A 20,406-nucleotide genomic window follows, 5' to 3' on the forward strand; every position below is an offset into this window, starting at 1 on the left:
TCGGAGTTCCTGGGATTATCCAAACCACACCCATTTATCCTCATTTTTGGAGCCTTGGACAAAAGTTCATCCATGTCTTCACTCCACCTCCAACTGGGTCTCTTTTTTTTTTTTTTTTTTTTTAGGGCCGCACTTGCAGCATATGGAAGTTTCCGGGCTAGGGGTCGAATAGAAGCTGCAGCTGCTGGCCTACACCACAGCCACACCACCACCAGATCCCAGCCGCGTCTTTGACCTACACCACAGCTCATGGCAATGCCAGATCCTTAACCCACTGAGCAGGGCCAGGGATTGAACCCGCAACATTATGGATACTAGTCAGGTTCATTACCGCTGAGCTACAAGGGAAACTCCCTCCACCTGGGTCCTGTTAGGAAAAGGAAAATGCTAGAGCCCCTGTGGGTGGCTTCAGACACACAAGAGAGGTGCTTATGACCAAGGTGGGGAGTGGGTTTCTGGAAGCTCTGACACAAGCCCCCCTACACACCCCAACAAAGGCAGAACCTTAATTCCCCCTTTGGGGAGGATGGGAAATGCCCCCAACCCCAGGCTTGTCACCACCACCACCCTGAGCCTTGTCAGCTCTCAGCCCTTTTCCCCAGGACCTCCTACCAGTGGGAACTCGTGGGACACCCTTCCGTCAGGGGGCAGTTTGGCCCCGAAGCCAAGGGCAGGGAACATCTTGTCGCTGTCATAGTGCTGGATGATCTCCCCCACGGCGGTCAGCGCCAGAGCATAGGCGTTCAGCTGGTAGGGACTCATGTAGTGCAGGGACGTGGACTGCGAGGGGTTCCCTGTGACACAGGACATGGGGACATTTGCCGGCCTGGCCACTCCAAGCCACCAGGCTCAGAATGTAGAAGGGGGGCGCCTTGAACTTTTAAAACATTTATCCCTGACTCCCTTCTTTCTTACTGCACGTTCAGTGCTTTAGAGAATCATGGCTGCTGAACCCTCAAAATACACCCGGGGTCTCCGTGCTTCTCCGCCCTCCATGCTGCCACCCTCTTGCTGCAGGATTGCAGCAGCCTGACCTCCCTGTCTCCACCCTTGGTCCACCATGCTCAGCACAACCAGCCAGGGCAAGTCTGTCACAGCTCAGGCAGCTAATCACACCTCTTTGCTCAAAACGCTCCAAAGCTCTGCAGCTCTGGGAATCCGGAGTCCTCACCAGGAAGGGCCCACGAGGCTCCATCTGATCTGGCCTGCGCTTACCCCCTCTTCTCATCTCCTAGCAGCCTCCCTGTCACTCAGCTCCAGCCTCACACCACCATTCCCACCTCAGGGCCTTCACAAAGGCTGTTCCCTCTACTCCAGGACATTTTTCCACCATTGTGCATATGGCTTGCTCCCTTGCTTCCTCAGGCCTGTACTCAAGTGTCACTGCTCAGGGTGGTCTTCTCTGAGCAGCCTGCTGAAAGTTACAGCCTCCCCCATGACTCCCTGCTCCTATTCCTGGCTCGTTTTTCTCCAGAGCCCTTGTCACCCCTAATACTGTCCATAGGTTAGTGGCTTGTTTATTAACGAGAGGCAGTACAGCAGACTGCCAGGTATTAGTCCTTGCTCTACCCCCTACTGGTGGTGTGTTCTTGGATAAATGTCTAGCTTCTCAGCCTCAGTCTCCTCATCTGTAGAATGGGGGTAATAATAGTCCCACCTCACAGGACTGTTGTGAGGATTAAACAAATGTAACCATAACTCTCAATGATATTATTACTAAGGCCCCTCCCAGCTCTGACAGCTCATTACTCTGTGATGCAGCACCTGCGGCCCCGAGAGGGGTTTCTGACACACTTGCAGGCTATTAGACCTGGCCAGCTCTTCTTCTTCCTTTTTTTTTTTTTTTTTCTTTTGGCTGCCCCATGGTATATGGAGTTCCCAGGCCAGGGATCAGATCCGAGCTGCAGTTGTGACCTAAGCTGCAGCTGTGGCAATGCTGGATCCTTAACCCACTGTGCTGGGCCGGGGATCAAACTTGCATCCCCGAGCTCCCAAGACACTGCCGATCCCACTGTGCCACAGTGGGAACTCCCTGCTCAACTTCTAATTGGCACAAAGATGAGCATGAAACACCACCAATGGGGGTCCAGAATCCAAGGAAGGGTGTGATGTTTCCAACAGTGTACAGTCTGGCATCGTTGGCTCCTGGTCACTTGACCACTGGAGAAGAAGGTCAGGAGAACAAGGGTGGGACTGGAGTTCCTAGGCTGTGTTCCTGCCTGCACTGAGGACCACAGAGCTCAGGTTTTTTTAATTTTTTTTTTGCTTGTTTTTTGGGGGGCCATGCCTGCAGCATGCAGAAGTTCCCTGGGCCAGGGATCAAACTCATGCCACAGCGGCAACCCAAGACTCTGCAGTGACAATGCCAGTCCTTAGCCCTGTGCACCACTTGGGAACTCCAGAGCTCAGTCTCCCTCCAGCCTGTAGGTTGTACTGGGGGGTGGGGAGCAGGATGTGTAATGTGATCCTGTAAGGAAGTACCTCTGCTCCAGGGCTGTCCACAGGTCCCCACTGGCTGTCCTATTCCCCCAGGGAGACCAGGCATCCTCCAGGGCAAGCCTGTGGCTCAGGGTATGTAGGTGCAGAGCGCAGACTGGTTGGTGACCGTGATCCAACCTGGGGATACCTACCTCATCTTGTATCTTTGGTTCTTCAGGCCTCAATTCCTCCTCTTCAGTGAATATGAGGCCAGAGAGTATGGGAGACCTGGCTCCCAGGTAGAATCAGATACCACGGCCCAGAAAAGCCCTCCCCTTCCCAGGCCCCTGTCCCCTGTCCGGCTCCTCTGCCCATTCCACCACTCACCATTGGAGGCCGTGAAATCAATGGCTACTGTGAAGTTGATCTGAGTCCTGGAAGAGGGAGAACAGCAGGGAGTTACCTGGACAGAGGCAGGGCTGCGGGGACAGAAACGGACTGGATGGGGGTGAGGAGGCAGGGGACGGGGGGTGGGGGGAAGACACCCAGCTTCTACCACAGTCCCACAGCCTGCTGGGTATGTCACCTTGGTGAAGTCACTCATCTCCCTCCAGCTTCGGAAAACTGGGATAGTAAGGTCAGCCACATCCTCCCCCAAAGGGCTGTGGTGAGCATCAAGAGTGAGGCGGTGTAAAAGCTCTCTGAAGATGATTCTGTTCTGCTGGGCCCGTGCTATGACTATTATGTTGGGTAGTTCCTCTTCAGCCCTGCCCCTGGGCCCACCTAAGGCCTGTAAAGTAGGGTCTCCCTGTTCTCCTGGCTCAAATTTGGAGTCAGATTCAGGGTTGGAGCTTATTGGGGAAAAAAAAAAAAAAAAAGACAGACAGACAGGCAGGCATCGCACATCTCCTGAGGTCCTGAGGGAGAAACAAAACACCACCCATGAAGCTGTCTTGCCAAAAAATTGAACTGGAATCCAACTGAGCTTCCAGAACTATTTGTCAGTTGTTTATAGGAAACACAGGGGACAGAGGAATATGGTAAATGACACCACAGGGGAATGCAGCCATGTCTGTGGGAAATTCTGGAGGAGTATGATTGGGAGAGCTTCCCCATGGACCAGCAGCATCAGGACCACCGGGGAATCTGTGAGGAGTCTCAGGCCCCCTGTGGACTTACTGAATCAGAACCCCTCTGTGGGATACAGGAATCTGTTTTAGCAAACCCTTTGGGTGTTTGGGGGAACCATTAGATGAAAGATTATTATGAGACAAATCAACAAATTGAAATAGATGGATCTTGCCTTGATTTCTGATTCAAGTAAGCCAATTAAAAAACTATAAGACAACTGGGGAACTTTTGGACACTGACTAGATAGTTGGTATTAAGGAACCATTCAATTTTTAGGTGTGATTATGGTATTGTGGCTATATTTTACAAAGAGAGAGTGACATATCCTAATGTAAATGGGGGATTAGACATGATGTCTGGGATTTGCTTCAAAATAAGTGGATGAGGAGTTCCCATTGTGGCTCAGCAGGTTAAGAGCCCGACTAGTAGCCATAAGGATGCAGTTTGATCCCTGGTTTCACTCAGGGAGTTAAGGATCTTGCGTTGCTGTAAGCTGTGGTGTAGGTTGCAGACACAGCTCGGATCCCATGTTGCTGTGGCTGTGGTGTAGGCTGGCAGCTGTAGCTCCGATTGGACTTCTAGCCTGGGAACTTCCATATGCCACAAGTGCTGCCCTAAAAAGAAAGAAAGAAAAAAAAAAAAAAGCAATGAAAGGGAGAGGGCATGCCAGTCAAAATGGCCATCATTAAAAAGTCCATAAATAATAAAGGCTAGAGTGTGGAGAAAAAGGGAACCCCTACACTGTTAGTGGGAATGTAAATTGGTGCAGCCACTATGGAGAACAGTATGGAGGTTCCTTAAAAATAACTAAAAATTGGAGTTTCTGTCATGGCTCAGCAGAAACAAATCCGACTAGGAACCATGAGGTTTCGGGTTCAATCCCTGGCCTCGCCCAAGGGGTTAAGGATCCGGTACTGCCGTGAGCTGTGGTGTAGGTCACAGACAAGGCTCAGATCCCACATTGCTGTGGCTGTGGTGTAGGCCAGCGGCTACACCTCCGATTTGATCCCTAGCCTGGGAACCTCCACATGCTGCAGGTGTGGCCTTAAAAAGATTAAAAAACGAAACAAAACAAAACAAAAACACCTAAAAATAGAGTTACCATATGATCCTGCAATCCCACTTCTGGGCATATATCCAGAGAAAACTCTGATTCAAAAAGATATATGCACCCAATGTTCATAGGAGCACTATTTACAATAGCCAAGATATGTAAGCACCTACATACAATGGAATATTACTCAGACATAAAAAAGAATGAAATAATGCCATCCATAGCATGGATAGGCCTAGAGATTATCATACTGAGTGAATTAATTCACAGAAAGTCAAATATCATATGATATCACTCATATGTGGAATTAAAAGAATGATACAGGGGTTCCCTGGTGGCCTAGTGGTTAAGAATTCAGTTTTGTCTCTGCTGTGGCTCAAGTTCACTCCCAGATTTGGGAGCTTCCACATGCCACTAGTATGGCCAAAGAAAACCCCACACATACAAAAACAAAAAAATAAAAATAAAAAATGATACAAATGAACATATTTACAAAATGGAAATGGACTCACAGACACAGAAAACAAACTTATGGTTACCAAAGTGGATAGCAGGAGGGTGGGGGTGGGGCAGAGAGCTAAATTAGGAATCTAGGATTAATATACACATACTACTACATATAAAATAGGTAAACAACAATGACCTATTGTATAGCACTGGGAACTATTCTCAATATTTTGTAATGACCTATAGTGGAAAATAATCTGAAAAAGAATATATATATATATGTATATATATATCTGAACCACTTTGCTGTATACTTGAAACTCACAACATTGTAAATTAACTATACTTCAATTTTTAAAAGAGGGAAGAGTGCATGGAACAAGATTGGCCATGAGTTGGTAACTGTTGAATCTTGGGGACTTGGGGGTTCATTATACTTTCTCTCCACTTTTGCATATATTGGAATTTTTCCATAATAAAAAAAATTAGGTTTTGAAGATTCAGATTCAGGGTTAAAACTTTCTGAGGGTTCTAGGTTCTGTGCCAGATGCTGATAGAACAAAGCTGACAAGACATGAACTCCCTATAATGTCTGGTGATGAGGTTCTCACACCAGGGGAGCTTGTTTCAAAAGATCACAGAGCCCCACCCCAGGGATGCCAATTCAGTTGGTCTGAGATGGGGCCCCAGAACCTGCTTCTTCAACAAACATCTCTTGCTCTCATGTAAGGGTTCTGGGATCACATTCGGGAAAATTCTCTTCTGGTGGCTAGGCCGTGGTTAGGGATGATCTGAGATGAGGCGGGGCTTGTTTCTTTTGCATTTAGCAGATGGTCCCTATCAGAAACCACAGCTCTCTCTCCACTTGATCACAGCTGAGCTGCTGCTCACGGACGCTTCAATCTCCAGGAAAGACCTGGTGAGGAGGCGACCCAAGCCAGGCTCTGCTGGCCAGAGACAGGCCTCCCCACTCTCCTTTCCCCTCATCTGCCTCCTGGGGCAGATTATTCAGTTGACTCCAAGCTCTGAAGGAGAAGGAGCCGCAAGATGGCAAGAGCCTGGGTCTCTGAATGACTGTGTGGAGCATTGCCCTATCCATCCCTGCACCCACCTCAAGAATGAAAGATAAGCCTTTATTTGTATTAAGCCTTGAGGGCAGGGGTTATTTTTTAGTAGACCCACCCCATTCACCTGTGGTTGGCTGTCACCTCTAAGTGTGGAATATAGAGATTGTGTCTTTGTTAGCGCAAATGAGACTGGGGGTGGGGGAGCAGTGGGAGCCCTGCTCCCAGGGCCACCCTTGGGAGGCTAGTTCTGGCCTGTAGGACTACAGCTGAGGACCATCCTTGGCCTGACTCTTCCAACAAAGGCTGGGGGGGCTTTTTTCCTCCTTGAGTAGTCTTCCTCTGCTCCAGGTTCTGCACCAGCTCAGGGGAGGACAGGACTGGAAAGCAGGTACTTCTGTGGAAACAATACCCCCCTCACAAGCCCGCTTCTCCTGCCTAAAGGCAAAACAGGCTGCCTGACAACAAGCTCCATCTCCAACTCTGACTGTGGGGGTGGGCAGAGGGGCCCATACCCTCCTCCTGGTCCAGGGAGGCAGGCGAGGGAGGCCAGGGAGGAGAGGATCCCTAGACAAAAGCCTCCAGCAGTGGCCCGCCTGGACAGGCACACTAGGCGCACATCCTGGAGCGTGTTCTCCAGAGTGTGAAGAGAGGGAGGAGATGGGCCTGGCCTCTGAGAACTCCTCGATGGGATGGGATGTCGCAGCACCCAGCTCTCCAACTCATCTGTCTCCATCGGAGCCCACCAGGTAGTTGGAGGCGGGTTCATGATTACGGAAGAAATGCCACCTGTGGTGGCAGAAGGAACCCTGCCACTGGCTAGGTGTGTGGCCTTGGATGTGTTGTGTAAAGTGGAGATAACCATCTCAGCCAGCCCACTGGGTCCTGTAGACTGGGGGGCACTATGCAAATGAGAAGAATAAACAAGATGAGGATTGTTTGAAAATGACCTGGAACGTAAGGGGTGGCTGCTTAACCAGAGAGAGAAGAGAACAATCTTAAGGGGGCAGGGAAGCAAGGGCAGGGTCTGGGGGAGGCTGGGAGAGGGGCTGGGAGGTCCTGGGTGACTGCAGGCAGGGCAGAAGGAGAGCTGGAAACCTGGGGACTGAGGGCAGAGGCAGTGCGGAGCCATGTCACGGGAGAGTGAACATGCCTTCCCAGGCCCTGACTTTTCCCTCTGCTCTGGAGAGCCAGGCAGCCAGGGCCCCGCTTGGCTGGCATGAGCCTTTGGCAACGGCCCTGCCTGTCTCTTCTCCAGACAGGTGTAGTCACTCACCTGCCTGCACCTGTGTGCTCTCGGCTTAGCCACACCCGGCCCTGGCACCTGTCCCGGCAGGGAGCGTGCTGGGCAGGACCTCACCTTGGAATCAGGCTCTCTTTCCATGAGCTGTTGGCTGGGGACAAAAGGCTTCTCTGCCTGCCTTTGGTCTGTCTGCCGGGCCCTCTGGTTCTCTTTGCTCCTTAACCTTGTGCTTGACTGTCCACTGGCTCATGCCCCATCAGGGACCTCCTGCCCCCTGAAGGTCCCTGATGATACCGGGCAGGTTAATCACTCCCCCTAGACAGACCATAGGCATCAGAAGCTCAGAACAGGAAGGAACCTTAGAATTCACTTAATCCCAGCCTCTCTAGGAGACCGATGCCCAAGGAGGGAAAGTGACACGTCCCAAGTAATCCAGCAAATTCACAGCACAGGGGCCTAGGGCCTGGCTTCCTGATGTCTACTCCAGGGCTCTGTCCACCTCCCTAAGCCCTCCCTTTATCATGGAGTCCTTATTACTGACAGGTCCCCTCTCTGCCCAGGTACCTGACATGACCCAGGTTGGCTTCTGTAGCTCAGGAGCTACCCTCTGCAGCCACGCAGGATCCAGAGCCATGCAGAGCTGGGGCGAGTTGTCTGAGCTCAGACAATGGGGACCTGTCTGTTCAGATCCCAGGACTGCAGGCCTTGGCCTGGTCCTCAAAGAGGTCAGGTGGGTCAGAGCTGCTCACGTTGATGTGTGGGGCCCCTTCCCTCTCCCTGAAGCCAATGAAACCAGGCTGCATCTCTTCTCACCCTCCTTTGATGTAGTCGAGAAACGTGCACTCTGATTCCACAGCAAAGGAAAGCAGTGTGACCTTGAAAACAAAAAGAACTTGGTCAGTGGGGCACACTGTGTAGATGGAGAGCTTTGCTGGCAGTTATGGAGCACTCAGCTCGTGCCATGTTCGTGTCCATCATGGCAAACACAACAACTCAGTGAGGCGCTATTATTATCTCCATTCTACAGCCAGGGAAACTGAAGCTCAAAGAAGTGATGCAGTTTGTGCGAAGACACTGCCAGGACACAGCCGAGTGAGACAGGAACCCAGGCCTGCCTGATCCCAGAGTCTGCACTCTTGACCTTGGTGCTAAACTACCTCCTGGAAGGGCTCTCTTTCTGTCACTGGAGTACAGGAACTTAAGCCAAAGAATTGAGTTTCCCCTAAGTGGACACGGGGTGGAGTGTGAAGGGAGAGAGGGTCTTCCTGACGCAGGCCTAAGATCTGCCAAGGCTGACAAGCTCCCGTTCCCCTGTTATTCCTGAAATGTGTTAATTGTCTTTCTACTCTGCACTTTTTTTTTTTGGTTTTCAGGGTCGCACCCAGGGCATATGGAAGTTTCTAGGCTAGGGGTTGAATTGGAGCTGCAGTCTCCGGCCTACACCACTGCCATGGCAACACGGGATCCAAGCTGCCTCTGTGCCCTACACCACAGCTCACAGCAATGCCGGATCCTTAACCCATTGAGCAAGGTCAGGGATGGAACCCATGTCCTCATGGATACTAGTCAGGTTCATTACTGCTGAGCCAAGACGGGCACTCCCTGCACTTGTTTTAAACCTTACATGTACACCTCCTCCCTCTAGCGTCTCTTGAGCTCCACACTCTCAGACCCAAGACGCTCATAAGCAGCCTTTCCTCTCCCCAGAGGTAACTGAGCACTTGAGGTCCCCTCCCCCAAGCAGAGGCCTCTTGGCCCATGCCCTGAAGCTTTGGCACCAGCTTTCCCAAGACAGGCCACCACCTGGCAGCTCATTATGATAATGATTTAGGATCATGGAGACAAGCGAAAGCTTGGCAGCCAGAATCAATTACATGAGGCAAGACTAGGGTGGGGAACCTTTCACCTGTGTCAGAGAGCTCCACCTGAGGCTTGGGGCGTCCCCTACTGGTGCAGATTCGGTCATCTTTATCAACTCTGGGGAGGCGGCTTCTGTGAGCTACTAGCCTGAATACTGGGAAGGTCTGGGAGTACTGAGCCGGGCCTTGGAGATCCCACTCGCTACGGTTATGCTGTTAGGCACCTGGATGGTCAAAACTGCCCTTCTCCAGGACTGGACTATGGCAATGGCCTCTACTCTGACTGATGATCATGAGACTCCCTGGGGAGCTTTTAAAACATCTTATAGCTAGAGTGAGGACTCCAAAGCCATAACATCAGAGTTTCTGGAGTAGGGCTCTGGCCCTGGATTTTTTTTTTTTTCTTTTTTTTTTCTCTCCTCACGAGTCTAACCTATAGTCAGGGTTGAACCCCGGGCCAGGCCCTGGGATGAAGCAATTGCCTAACTTGCCTGGCATATGGATTTACCCAGGGACTTGGTATTCAAAGTGTGGTCCCCAGACCAGCAGCATCAGCATCACCTTGATGCAGATTCTTGGCATTTTAATAGGATCCCTAGGAGATTCTGCACATAGCAAGTACGGTATGAGAAGCACTAAACACAGATTCCAGGGCCCCAGCCTGGGTTTCCTAAAATGGAACCCCAGGGAACTAGCCTGGGCACCTGCATTTTATCTTATTTTCCTTTTTAGGGTCACACCTTTGACATATAGATGTTCCCAGGCTAGGGATCAAATCAGAGCTGCAGCTGCTGGCCTAGGCCACAGCCACAGCAACGTGGGATCCGAGCTGGGTCTGCAACCTACACCACAGCTTGCAGCAACATCAGATCCTTAACCCACTGAACAAGGCCAGGGATAGAACCCGCATCCTCATGGATACTAGTCAGGCTCTTAACCCACTGAGCCACAACGGGAACTCTTGGATATCTGTATTTTAATAAGCATCCTGGACCCTGAGTGATTTTTATATGGTAAAGATTGGGAAATGCTGGAGCAAGGAAAAGTCAGGAGACCTGGGCTGATACCTGCCCTGTCCCTAACTCACTGTGTGATCTGAGACAAATCATGTCCCTTCCCTGGGCCTCAGTTTCTTTATCTCTAAAGTAAGAAAGCTGGATGAGATCAGTGTGCTTTTTGTTTTTGTTTTTGCTTTTGCTTTTTTAGGGCGGCATGAGAGGCATATGGAGATTCCCAGGCTAGGGATCCAATCAGAGCTACAGCTGCCAGCCTACACCAAAGCCACAACAATGCAGAATCTGAGTCTCGTCTGCAACCTACACCACAGCTCAAGGCAATGCTGGATCTTTAATCCACTGAGTGAGGCCAGGGATCTAACCCACAACCTCATGGTTCCTAGCCGGATTCCTTTCCCCTGTGCCATGACAGGAACCCCTCAAACTTTTTTTAGCGATACATCTAACATTTCTCAGCTGGGGAAGGTGGTAGGGCACTTGGGAAAGTGCGGGAGAGCTTTGGTGGTCTCACGATGTCTGGGGCTCTGCTGCTGCCTATGGGTTGAGGTCAGGGGTGCTAAGAATCCCTACCCCATAAGGGGAAGTCCTGTGAGAAGAATTATTCTGCCCCAAATGCTGACAGCATCCCCACTGAGAAACACTGCAGCTTTGGACAAAAGAAACATGGCTCCAAGCCTGTGTGTGAAACAGTTACCATCAGAGAAGCAGTGGTCAGCCCCCTTGGAATGAGCAGAATAATTTACTGTTTACAGTCCTGCACTTCCCATATGTCTGTCACAGCAGCCCTGTACATCAGGCAGGGTAGGGTTGGAGCTCCTGCTGTGTCGCAACAGATTGGCAGCATCTTGGGAGTGCTGGGGGCGGGTTTGATCCCTGGCCCAGAACAGTAGGTTAACCCAGCATGGCCACAGCTGTAGCTTAGGTCGCAACTACGGCTCAGCTCCTGGCCCGGCAACTCCATATATGCCATGGGATGGCCGAAAAACAAACAAACAAACAAAAAAACCAAAACACCCTCCAAATTCAGGGTTGGGTTGATGTATTAGCCCCATTTTACAGATAGAGAAAATAAGGTTCCTCGGAGGATCCCCTTAGTGCCCTTTCTGTAACCTCTTCTGGTCTGGGGCTATGGTCGGCCTGACTCAAATTACCTTTGGCCACATTCGCTGATGAGCTGTGGCCCTCTAGAGTGCGAAGACAGGCAGGGTATGGAATTGGTACGTCTGTACTGCAGAGACATTGGTTTCCATTCTCAATGCCCTGGTGGACCCCACCTCAGGGCCTTTGCACATCTAACCCCTACAACTAGAATTCTTTCCCCTCAATATCCTCAGTACTTGCTCCCTCACCTTCTCTAAATCTCTGCTTCAATGTCGCCTTCTCAAAGAAATTGTCCCTGACGACTTTATATAAAACAGTAGTTGTGTTTCTGGCATTCCCCATCCATTTACCTCATGCTGCTTTTTCCCCTCGCCCTCACAACCTCCTGACACACTCAGGTATATGTGTGTACGTATGTCTGCTTTCTGTCTCCTCCCTGCCAGAAGATAAGCACCAGGAGGGCAGAGATTTGGATCTGTCATGTCCCCAGCTGGGTCCCCCATACCCAGAACAGTGCCTGGAACCTGGTGGCACTCAGTAAACATTTGTTGAAGAAACGCAAGAATGGCCTGAAGATCAGCCCCCAGAAGCCACTGAGCCAGTGTGATCCCAGGATGGTCATGGTTAAGCGGGGGCAGCGCCCACAGCAGCGGCAAGCTCTGAATTGAACGCTACCATTTTCTAGCCCGGTGACCTTGGTTGAGTCACTTCCTTGCCTGCAGCCTTGGTTTCCTCTTTCAATGACGAGGGGGTGATAATGTCTGCCTCTTAAGGAAACAATTTGTGAAAAGCACGCAAATGGGGAATTTCCCAGAGGAAGGGCCCAATAAATGCGACTCCTTTTCCTCTTCCTTCTTGCAGGAAGTCTCCGTGGGAGTCTCTCTCTGGGATTCCTCATCCTGCATCACAGAGCCCATTGTCTCTCCCACACATCTAAGCCGCCTCCGGGGGCTGTTGATCCATCGCTCCCCCCCCCCACGCCCAAACCCCCAGGTCTGGTTCCCACACCTGTGGGAACACACACACACACACACACACACACTCCAGACCCAGCTCAGGGCTCATGATGTCTACACCCACTGCAGCAAGGGGGCAGCTACTCACTGTGCCAGAATTCACGTATTTCTTTTTCTTCATTTTCTTTTTTGGGTTTACCACCTGCAGAGAAAAGTTACGGTGTAAGAAGGAGAAATTCCAAGCAGTCCGGGCTGAACCCCTAAGGGTTCCAGGGACTCCTGCGTGTGGCCCCAGCCAGCGGAGTGTGGAAGGCGAAAACTGGAGGGTGGGGGTGGGGGGAGGGGGGATTCAGGAGAAGAGAGTTCAGGGAGGTTTTGTGAGAGACTGGCACTTAGATTTATGCAACCAGGCTCCGGGATTAGCCTGGGTGTCCCATGACCAAACATACCAGGAATAATACTTATTTAACCTTTCCCACTGCTTCCCTAACACACTCTCCACCCTATGTAGCCGAAGGAGGCTCGATGTTGCAAAGGGGCCTGCCCACCCCTCTGCGTTGGCTCAGGCTGCTCCCCTTTACCCAAAATGCCCTCCTCTCCTCCCTCCAGCAAATTCAATCCTCTCTACTCCTCCTTCAAGTTCAGCCCTAGGGCTGCCCTGGGGCCTTTGAGGCCCCCTCACCTCACTACTGACCTTACACTACAAATAGAACCTCCTTGGAGTTCCCACTGTGGCTCAGAGGAAATGAATCTGACTAGTATCCATGAGGATGCAGGTTCGATCCCTGGCCTTGCTGTGAGCTGTGGTGCAGTTCGCAGACTCGGCTTAGATCCTGCATTGCTGTGGCTGTGGCGTATACCAACGGCTATAGCTCTCTAATTCAACCCCTAGCCTGGGAACCTCCATTTTCCGTGGGGGCAGCCCTAAAAAAAAAGACCCTCTTTAACTCTTTGAGTGTAAGCTTTCATTCCAAACCAGACCTGCCACCAGGACTAAGCAGAGAATAGGTGCTAAAAAAACACTTGGTGGGCTACCCAATGGGGGGTGACTTTTGCCCCTTTGGCAATGTCTAGAGACTTCTTTTCTTTTTGGTCACACCCACAGCATGGGGAAGTTCCTGCACCAGGGATCAAACCCAAGCCACATCAGTGACAATGCTGGAACTCCTGGAGATATTCTTGGTTGTTCACAACTGGGGGAGTACGTAAAAGCAAGAGATGCTGCTAAACATTACACAACACACAGCCCTCTCACAGTCTACCGTCTAAGATGCTAGTAGAGCCAAGGCTGAGCAGCCCTGGGCTGAGAGATGGGGACCACCTTCCTCTCTGAGCCCTCCTCCCATGGGTCTTTTATTTTTTTATTTTTAATGTTTGTGTTTTTGGGGCCAAGCGCATGGCATATGGAAGCTCCCAGGCTAGGGGTTGAATTGGAGCTGCAGCTGCCAACCTACACCACAGCCTCAGCAACACCAGATCCGAGCAGCGTCTGTGACCAACGCTGTAGCTCTTGGCAATGCCAGAGTTAACCCAATGAGTGAGGCCAGGAATTGAACCCTCATCCTCATAGATACCAGTCAGGTTTTTACCACTGAGCCACAATGGGATCTCCCTCACGGGTCTTTGCCATGCACTTCATTTATTCTCTAATTTAATCCTCCCAGCTGTTTGGTTTTTTACAGGTGAAGTCCAACTTTTCCCTAATCTCCCATCACACAAAGCAAGGTGGTGTTTACAGCTGCTCTGTCATCTGTAGGTTTCTGGTGAACTCATTTCCCTTCTCATCTCCCGTTGTTCCTGTGGAGGCAGCCACCTTGAGATCCAATTTTGGAGATAAGGAAACTAAGGCATACAGACACACCTTCAGCAGCGGTGATGTGCCAAAGGTCATACAGCCGGTCTGGGTAGAGAATCAGAAACCAGGTTTCTGCCCTCGGGCCAGTGCTGCCACCTTGACAACCAGTAAACCACATTCCTTCACAAATACGTATGGGGTGTGTGTGGGGGGTGTGGTACCCATTCCTCCCCTCCCCCACTCCACTTGGAGAAAGATGTGTCCTTAGGAGATAGGTGACAAGGGCCACCAAAAAGGGGGAGTCAGAAGTGTGCGGGGAATTGGCGGAAGCAAAGATCATTGCAGGAAGGCACTTGGTTGAAGGCTTCTCAGAGGAGGTGATGTTGGAGGCAGATGCTGAGGGACAGGAAGGATTTGGGCAAGAGAGATGGAGGGAGAACATTCCAGCCAGAGGAGATACTGCAGAGGAGGTTGGGGTGTCGAGGAGCACAGAACTGGGATCCGGTTTGATTACAGAACCACAGGGCGGAGCAGTAAGCTGGGCTGGCTGGAAGAGAGCCGAGGATGCCAAGTTAAATGTCTGAACATTACCCAGCAGCCAGCAGGGAACTCTGAGAACCTCTTTCATTTATTTTAGGGCCACACCTGTGGCTTATGGAGGTTCCCAGGCTAGGGGTCTAATTGGAGCTGCAGCTGCCGGCCTACACCATAGCCACAGCAACTCGAAATCCGAGTTGTGACCTACACCACAGCTCACGACAATGCTTGATCCCCTTGAGCGAGGCCAGGGATCGAACCCACACCCTCATGGATACTAGTCGGGTTTGTTACTACCGAGCCAAAATAGGAACTCCCTCTGACAACCTCTTAAGCTAGTAGGAAACAGGATCCCAGCAGGCTCCAGGATGCTGGGACCTGGTGGAGGTCCAGGCAGAGGGGAGAAGGAGGGACATCCAAGGGCGGTGAGGGGAGGGGATTACCTGGTTCAGCCACCTAATGGCTGTGTGAACTTAGGCAATTTTTAACCTCTCTGTGCCTCAGGTTCCTCATCTGTAATATGGGAATAACAAGTACCTGCCTCATAGAAAGGTATGGGGATTAAATGGGTCAATACCAGTAAAGTGCTTAGGACAGGGTGTGGAACGTAGCAATACCATGTAAGTGTTGCTATTTCTTACTGCTGCCGCTGCTATTTCCACCACCACCAGTTCAAGTGAGAGGGAACAAGGGTCTAGAAGGTGCTGGAACAGGTACTGAGCTAGGGCAAAACAGCATTATCCAGAGGTGACCACAGGTCTTGGGCCCTGGGTGTGGCCCTGGGAGGCAGGAGAGAGGGGGAAGTCAGGAGTGACCAGGGAGACACAGAGGAAGGAAGGGCTGGTTTTTGGGCAGAGGTGAGATGTTCAGGAGAGAGGGCTGGCAAGCAGGTGGAAATCGAGAGCCTGGGGAGAGAAGCCCAGAACACCTCCTCAGAGCCACCACAGACAAGAGGGCCACCCAGATGACACAGTGCTCGCTGACATGTTCATGGCACGTCAGGAACATGCCTCGCTAGGTAGACCATTGAGATGGAGGCACGTTGCAGCCCTGATGCTACACTGTGTACCAGGTCCCTGACCTGTCCCGTGAGGGTGTGGAACTTCAGGACTGACCACGTCTCAAACTTTTACTCGGGGAAATAGCCCAAGACAGCTGAACATGGACTCCTGGGGTTCTTCTGGGTGTTGCCCAAAGATGTGGCCACAAGCACATTTCTTTGAAGTCTTCTCTGTTATCTTTAAATTAGCCTCTGTGCCACATTTCTACTCTCTAATTATAACTGTTTTAATATTAAAGCACTGTCTTGTTCTCAGATCTTCATGTGAAGCGGGCAGTGAGCAAGCATCCTGTTTGTTCTGGGGTTTCGTGAGCAACCAGGCACACACCCCCTCCCCCACGCACCAGCCTGAGCGGCTGCACCTGAAGCTCCAGGCGCGGGATCAGCGCCCCCTAGGGCCCAGCCCAGCAACCTCCAACTCCTGGGCTGGAGTTTCTCCTAAGCCTCCTCCTGCCTGTCTCCTCACATCCCTAGGATCCCCAGGGCCCTCGGGGCATGTTGGAGTCCTCCCTCCTGTGCAGTGGGGTACTGGGTGGTCAAGGCAAGGGCTGGCCCTGGATACGCCAGGGAGTGAGACATCGCCCCCACCCCTGAGGACCCCAAGGTCTTTGAGGGAGTAGAAAGTATAATAACCGGTTAACAGGTGCGGGAGTGGGGGTCGGGGGCAGACAAGCACCGAGGAGAGGCATCTGCTTCAGACTTTGGGGAACAGTGGAGGCTTCTGGGAGGAGGAGCATCAAAGGCAGTCTCTAAGGCCCAGCAGAGCCGGCCAGGTGAAGAAGAAGAGTAAAGGGGGAAGGCGGGCAGCATGGATGAAGCCAGAGACTGAGCCAGCATGGAGGTTCAGGGAGCCTCTGGACATGGGGGTAGGTAAGGGGAAGGAGTCAGACCCTAGGGGCCCCTAGAGATGTGATGTGTGCGGCTACTTATAGATGCCCAGGGTGCATGTAGACTTCAGGTAGTGGGGGCATGGCATCGTGTGAAGGATCTTGGACTCACCTCGGAGGTAAAGGGCCCTGGAGAACCTCAGCAGGGGTGGAGGCTCCCCCATGCCCTGTGTGAGCCAGGTAGGGGGTAGAGGGGGGCTGGAGGGCTGGGGTGCGGGGCGGGGGTGAGATGCACAGCCAGTGTTAAGCAGGGCAGCAGCGTGCTCCGTGACCATCCTGGAGGAGGATTCAGGTTACTGGGTGAAGGACTAAAGGATGTAGAAAGGCCATTAGGGAGCTGTTGCAAACTGCTCCCCCCAGCAGGGGTGATGGTGCCAGTGGGGGTGGATGGGAATGAAGGGGACCAAAGTCAGCATACTTAGGTGGTAGGTGGAGTAGAGTTCAGTCGTGGCATGGGTGCGGGGGAAGGGCAGGAGCATCAAGGATGCCTCCTCAGGTGCCACAGCCCTGGGGTGACAGCACAGGAGAAGGAGTCGGTGGGCCAGCAGGAGAGGAAGGCTGCGGGCACATTTAGCCAGTGCGTTCAGTTTGGGAAGGCTGTGTCTGAGGAGCAGCCCAAAACAGCTGGCTATGCGAGTCAGACACCCGGGCAGATGCCAGGGCCTGAGATGAGGGTCTCTCCTGGCAGAAGCCCGTCGTTCTCTCTTCATGCAGTTCTGACTCTAGAAAGGCCTTCCTGGGCCCAAACTATCCTCCCACGGACCAGTGCACAGCGCAAGGCCTGCCCTGGAGCTGCCAGGGTTGGTTTAATTCCCTTTCTACCTGATATGGTTCCAATGTGTGAAGACAGCACGTCCCCTGGCCAGCACTGCAGTTTCGCTTGTTGATCACAAGGGAGCAGGGATCAACGACTGAGAAAACAAGTCAATCTAACATTTTCTGCTTTAAGCCTGAGAGATCATGGCCTCATCTGAGCCTGTCAAGCATTCTTAGAAGCCAGACTCCAAGAGATCTGACCCCTTTCCTTCCCATCCCTAAAAATCTCCTTAAAAAGGTCCAAAGACAGCGCCTGCTTCTCTCTGCCTGGGTGAGGGGACAGAGATGGCTCCATACTTTGTCCTTGCAGAAAACAAAGCCATTAGCTGTGAGAAGCAGAGTTCTTTCAAGGAAATTCATTCATGTTCCACCCTCACAAATAGCCTTGTTCAAGTGAATTTGGCGTGGATATATAACAAGCTCCTACTGGGTGCCCAGGAGGACCCAGGCCAGTGTGAACAGGACCACAGACAGGGCTGTCACTTTGTCTGCCCTTGAGGAGCATCAGTCCTGCCCACTCAGAACAGAAATATGAGTCCAGGGAGCAGACACAGGGATGGATTTGGGTTGGGTGATGGGAGTCCTAGCCTGCTCTGCAATCTCACAAGCCGAGTGGCTGCTGATGTGAGGACAGAGCCAGTGCGGAGGAGGATGTGAAACGTAAATCTCCTGGTCCCCAGGTGCTCAACAGATGATGCCCACTAGCGGCCAGGCGTTGTTCTAGGAACTTACTGAATTTTCAGTGTACATGACACAGAGTGGTGCGGGAACTCAGCCAGGGTCACGTGGCTGGCAGTACATGGTAAAGTCGGGATATGAACCCCGACTGTAAAGTGGGGTTATAGGTACCTGCAGATCAGTGCATCTGGCTTGACCCATGCCATCCATGAAGTTTCAGAAGTGGGAGCACAGGAGGCGGGTGTGGCGGGGCGCAGGACCTGAGCTAGACTGGAAAGTCCAGGAGGGAGAGCACACACAGGCCAAGGCTCAGGGCAGAAACTGACCCTGCGGGTAAAGACTTTTATCTCCAGAGAGACTGGGGTGCCTTGTCCAAGCTTCTCCTGGTCTAGATGGAAGTATCCTGATTCCCATTCCTCTCTTTCCTTCCAGAAAAGATAAGATATTCTGCAGGCCCTGGAACTGTTCCGATTAAAGGAGGAAGGCTCCTTTGAACTCAGGACCTCAGGTATCAGGCCCAGAACCCCCCCCCTTTTTTTTTTGCTTTTTAGGGCCACACCAGCGGCATATGGAGGTTCCCAGGTTAGGGGTCCAATTGGAGCTACAACTGCCTGCACCACAGCCACAGCAATGCAGGATCCAAGCCAAGTCTGTGACCTACACCACAGCTCATGGCAACGCTGGATCTTTTAACCCAGTGAGCGAGGCCAGGAATTGAACCCACAACCTTATGGTTACTAGTCGGATTTGCTTCTACTGTGCCACAACGGGAACTCCAGGCCTGGAACCTTCTGATATTGTCCCCACCTTGTGCCCTACCTGCACTTCTATCCCCCCACCCTCCTCCTTGTTGGAAGAGCTAGCAGGGTTTCAGGGGGAATATAACTCAAATGCTTTGGAGTCAGACAAGCTTAGATTGTTTACGTCTTGATTCTGCCACTTACTGGAGGGGACCACGTGTCTTTGCTCAAACCCCTAATTTCTGAGATTCGGCCTCCTTAATGGTGGAATGGAACAAGAACACCCACCTCACAGGAGAACATGCAAAAACCCCAGCCGTGGCTCACTGTCGTCCTCAAGCCTGGAGCTAAGTATCACCAGAGCAAACCGCAGCCTTCAGGCGGCTGCCTCACCTCGTAGATGTTGAATTGGCTCTGCCCGCGGGCCAGCTCCCGGTAACTGGTAGTGAACTCCCCGATGAAGTCATGGCTGCAAGGGAAGGCTGCTGCTGAGACCGCGAAGCCCAGGCTGTGCTTTGCCTCTGCCTAGCCCCTACCTCATACCTCTCTTCCCCTGGCTCCCAGTTCTGCTAGGGGCCTCTGCTCCTGGGGTCTACACCAGCAGAGAGGCTGGGGCCCTGGGAAGAGTCCAACATCACCCACGGAGCAAGAAACCCAACAGTCACCCAGGAAAGAACAGGGCCCTAGAGAATGGGACCTACTTCTACTTGGATTCTTTTTGGTTTTTTTTAGGGCTACACCTGAGGCATATGGAAGTTCCCGGGCTAAAGGATGAATCAGAGCTGCAGCTGCCAGCCTACGCCACAGCCACAACAACACAGGATCCAAGCTGCTTCTACGACCTACATCAGAGCTCTCAGCAATGCCGGATCCTTAACCCACTGAGCGAGGCCAGGGATCGAACATGCACCCTCACGTATACTAGCCGGGTTCTTAACCAGCTGAGCCACAGAGGGAACTCCTCAACTTGGATTTTTATGTGAACAAATCAGCAATAGAAGGTATTTTGGGGACAACTGGGAAAATCTGAATATGAAATGAATACTAGATGGTATTCAAGGATTATTGTTCAGTGTGTCGGATGTGATAATGACATTTGTGGTTATGTTAAAAAAATGTAAAAAGCCCTGATTTTTTAGACATTCCTAATGAGATATTTAGAAGTAAAAATGCCACAATGTCTGTAACTCAAACTACATCAGCAAAACGTAGCTAAAGCAACTATGGCAACAAGTAACACTTGTTAAACTCAGGCAACAGGTTTAAAGTGTTCATTAAATTCTTCTCTCTACTTTTCTGTGTATGTAACATTTTTCCAATGACGCTTTTTGAAAAGATAATTAGTGCTCTGTCTGTCCAGGCAGCTTAAGGTGTTTTCTGCAGTGTTTACACATGGGTCTCTGCCCCACAAACATGTGTTGATGTTAGTGAAGCAAAACCTTGTACAAAGCAGTACTCCCATCTCTCAGGGGTTGGCTGCCTTTCACCATCCCTGTCCCTGGTGGAGGGCAGTGGTTAACATGCTGGCCTGGAGTGCCTGCTGGAGTGTGATGCCCAGGAGGTGTCTCTGAGCCTTGCCCCACCTTGAGTCCTCTGCATTCTGT

General features: G+C 51.6%; 1 protein-coding gene across 6 annotated transcripts in view; it reads right to left on the reverse strand.

Moving 5' to 3' along the window:
• CPNE5 (copine 5) overlaps positions 1 to 20,406 on the reverse strand; it is a 113,508-nt gene that overhangs the window by 18,472 nt on the left and 74,630 nt on the right. For all 6 annotated transcript variants that reach the window (XR_002345691.1, XM_013977863.2, XM_013977862.2 and 3 more), the window contains 5 exons: positions 19,196 to 19,271; positions 12,438 to 12,491; positions 8,171 to 8,232; positions 2,806 to 2,852; positions 613 to 794 (listed from right to left, as the gene is read on the reverse strand). Coding sequence is in view for 5 of the 6 variants with exons in the window: in XM_013977863.2 (XP_013833317.1) it covers positions 613 to 794; positions 2,806 to 2,852; positions 8,171 to 8,232; positions 12,438 to 12,491; positions 19,196 to 19,271 (421 nt within the window). In the remaining variant the exon portion in view is untranslated. The remainder of the gene's footprint in view (positions 1 to 612; positions 795 to 2,805; positions 2,853 to 8,170; positions 8,233 to 12,437; positions 12,492 to 19,195; positions 19,272 to 20,406) is intronic.

This window comes from Sus scrofa, chromosome 7, assembly GCF_000003025.6.
Source record: "Sus scrofa isolate TJ Tabasco breed Duroc chromosome 7, Sscrofa11.1, whole genome shotgun sequence".
NCBI classification, from domain to species: Eukaryota; Metazoa; Chordata; class Mammalia; order Artiodactyla; family Suidae; genus Sus; species Sus scrofa.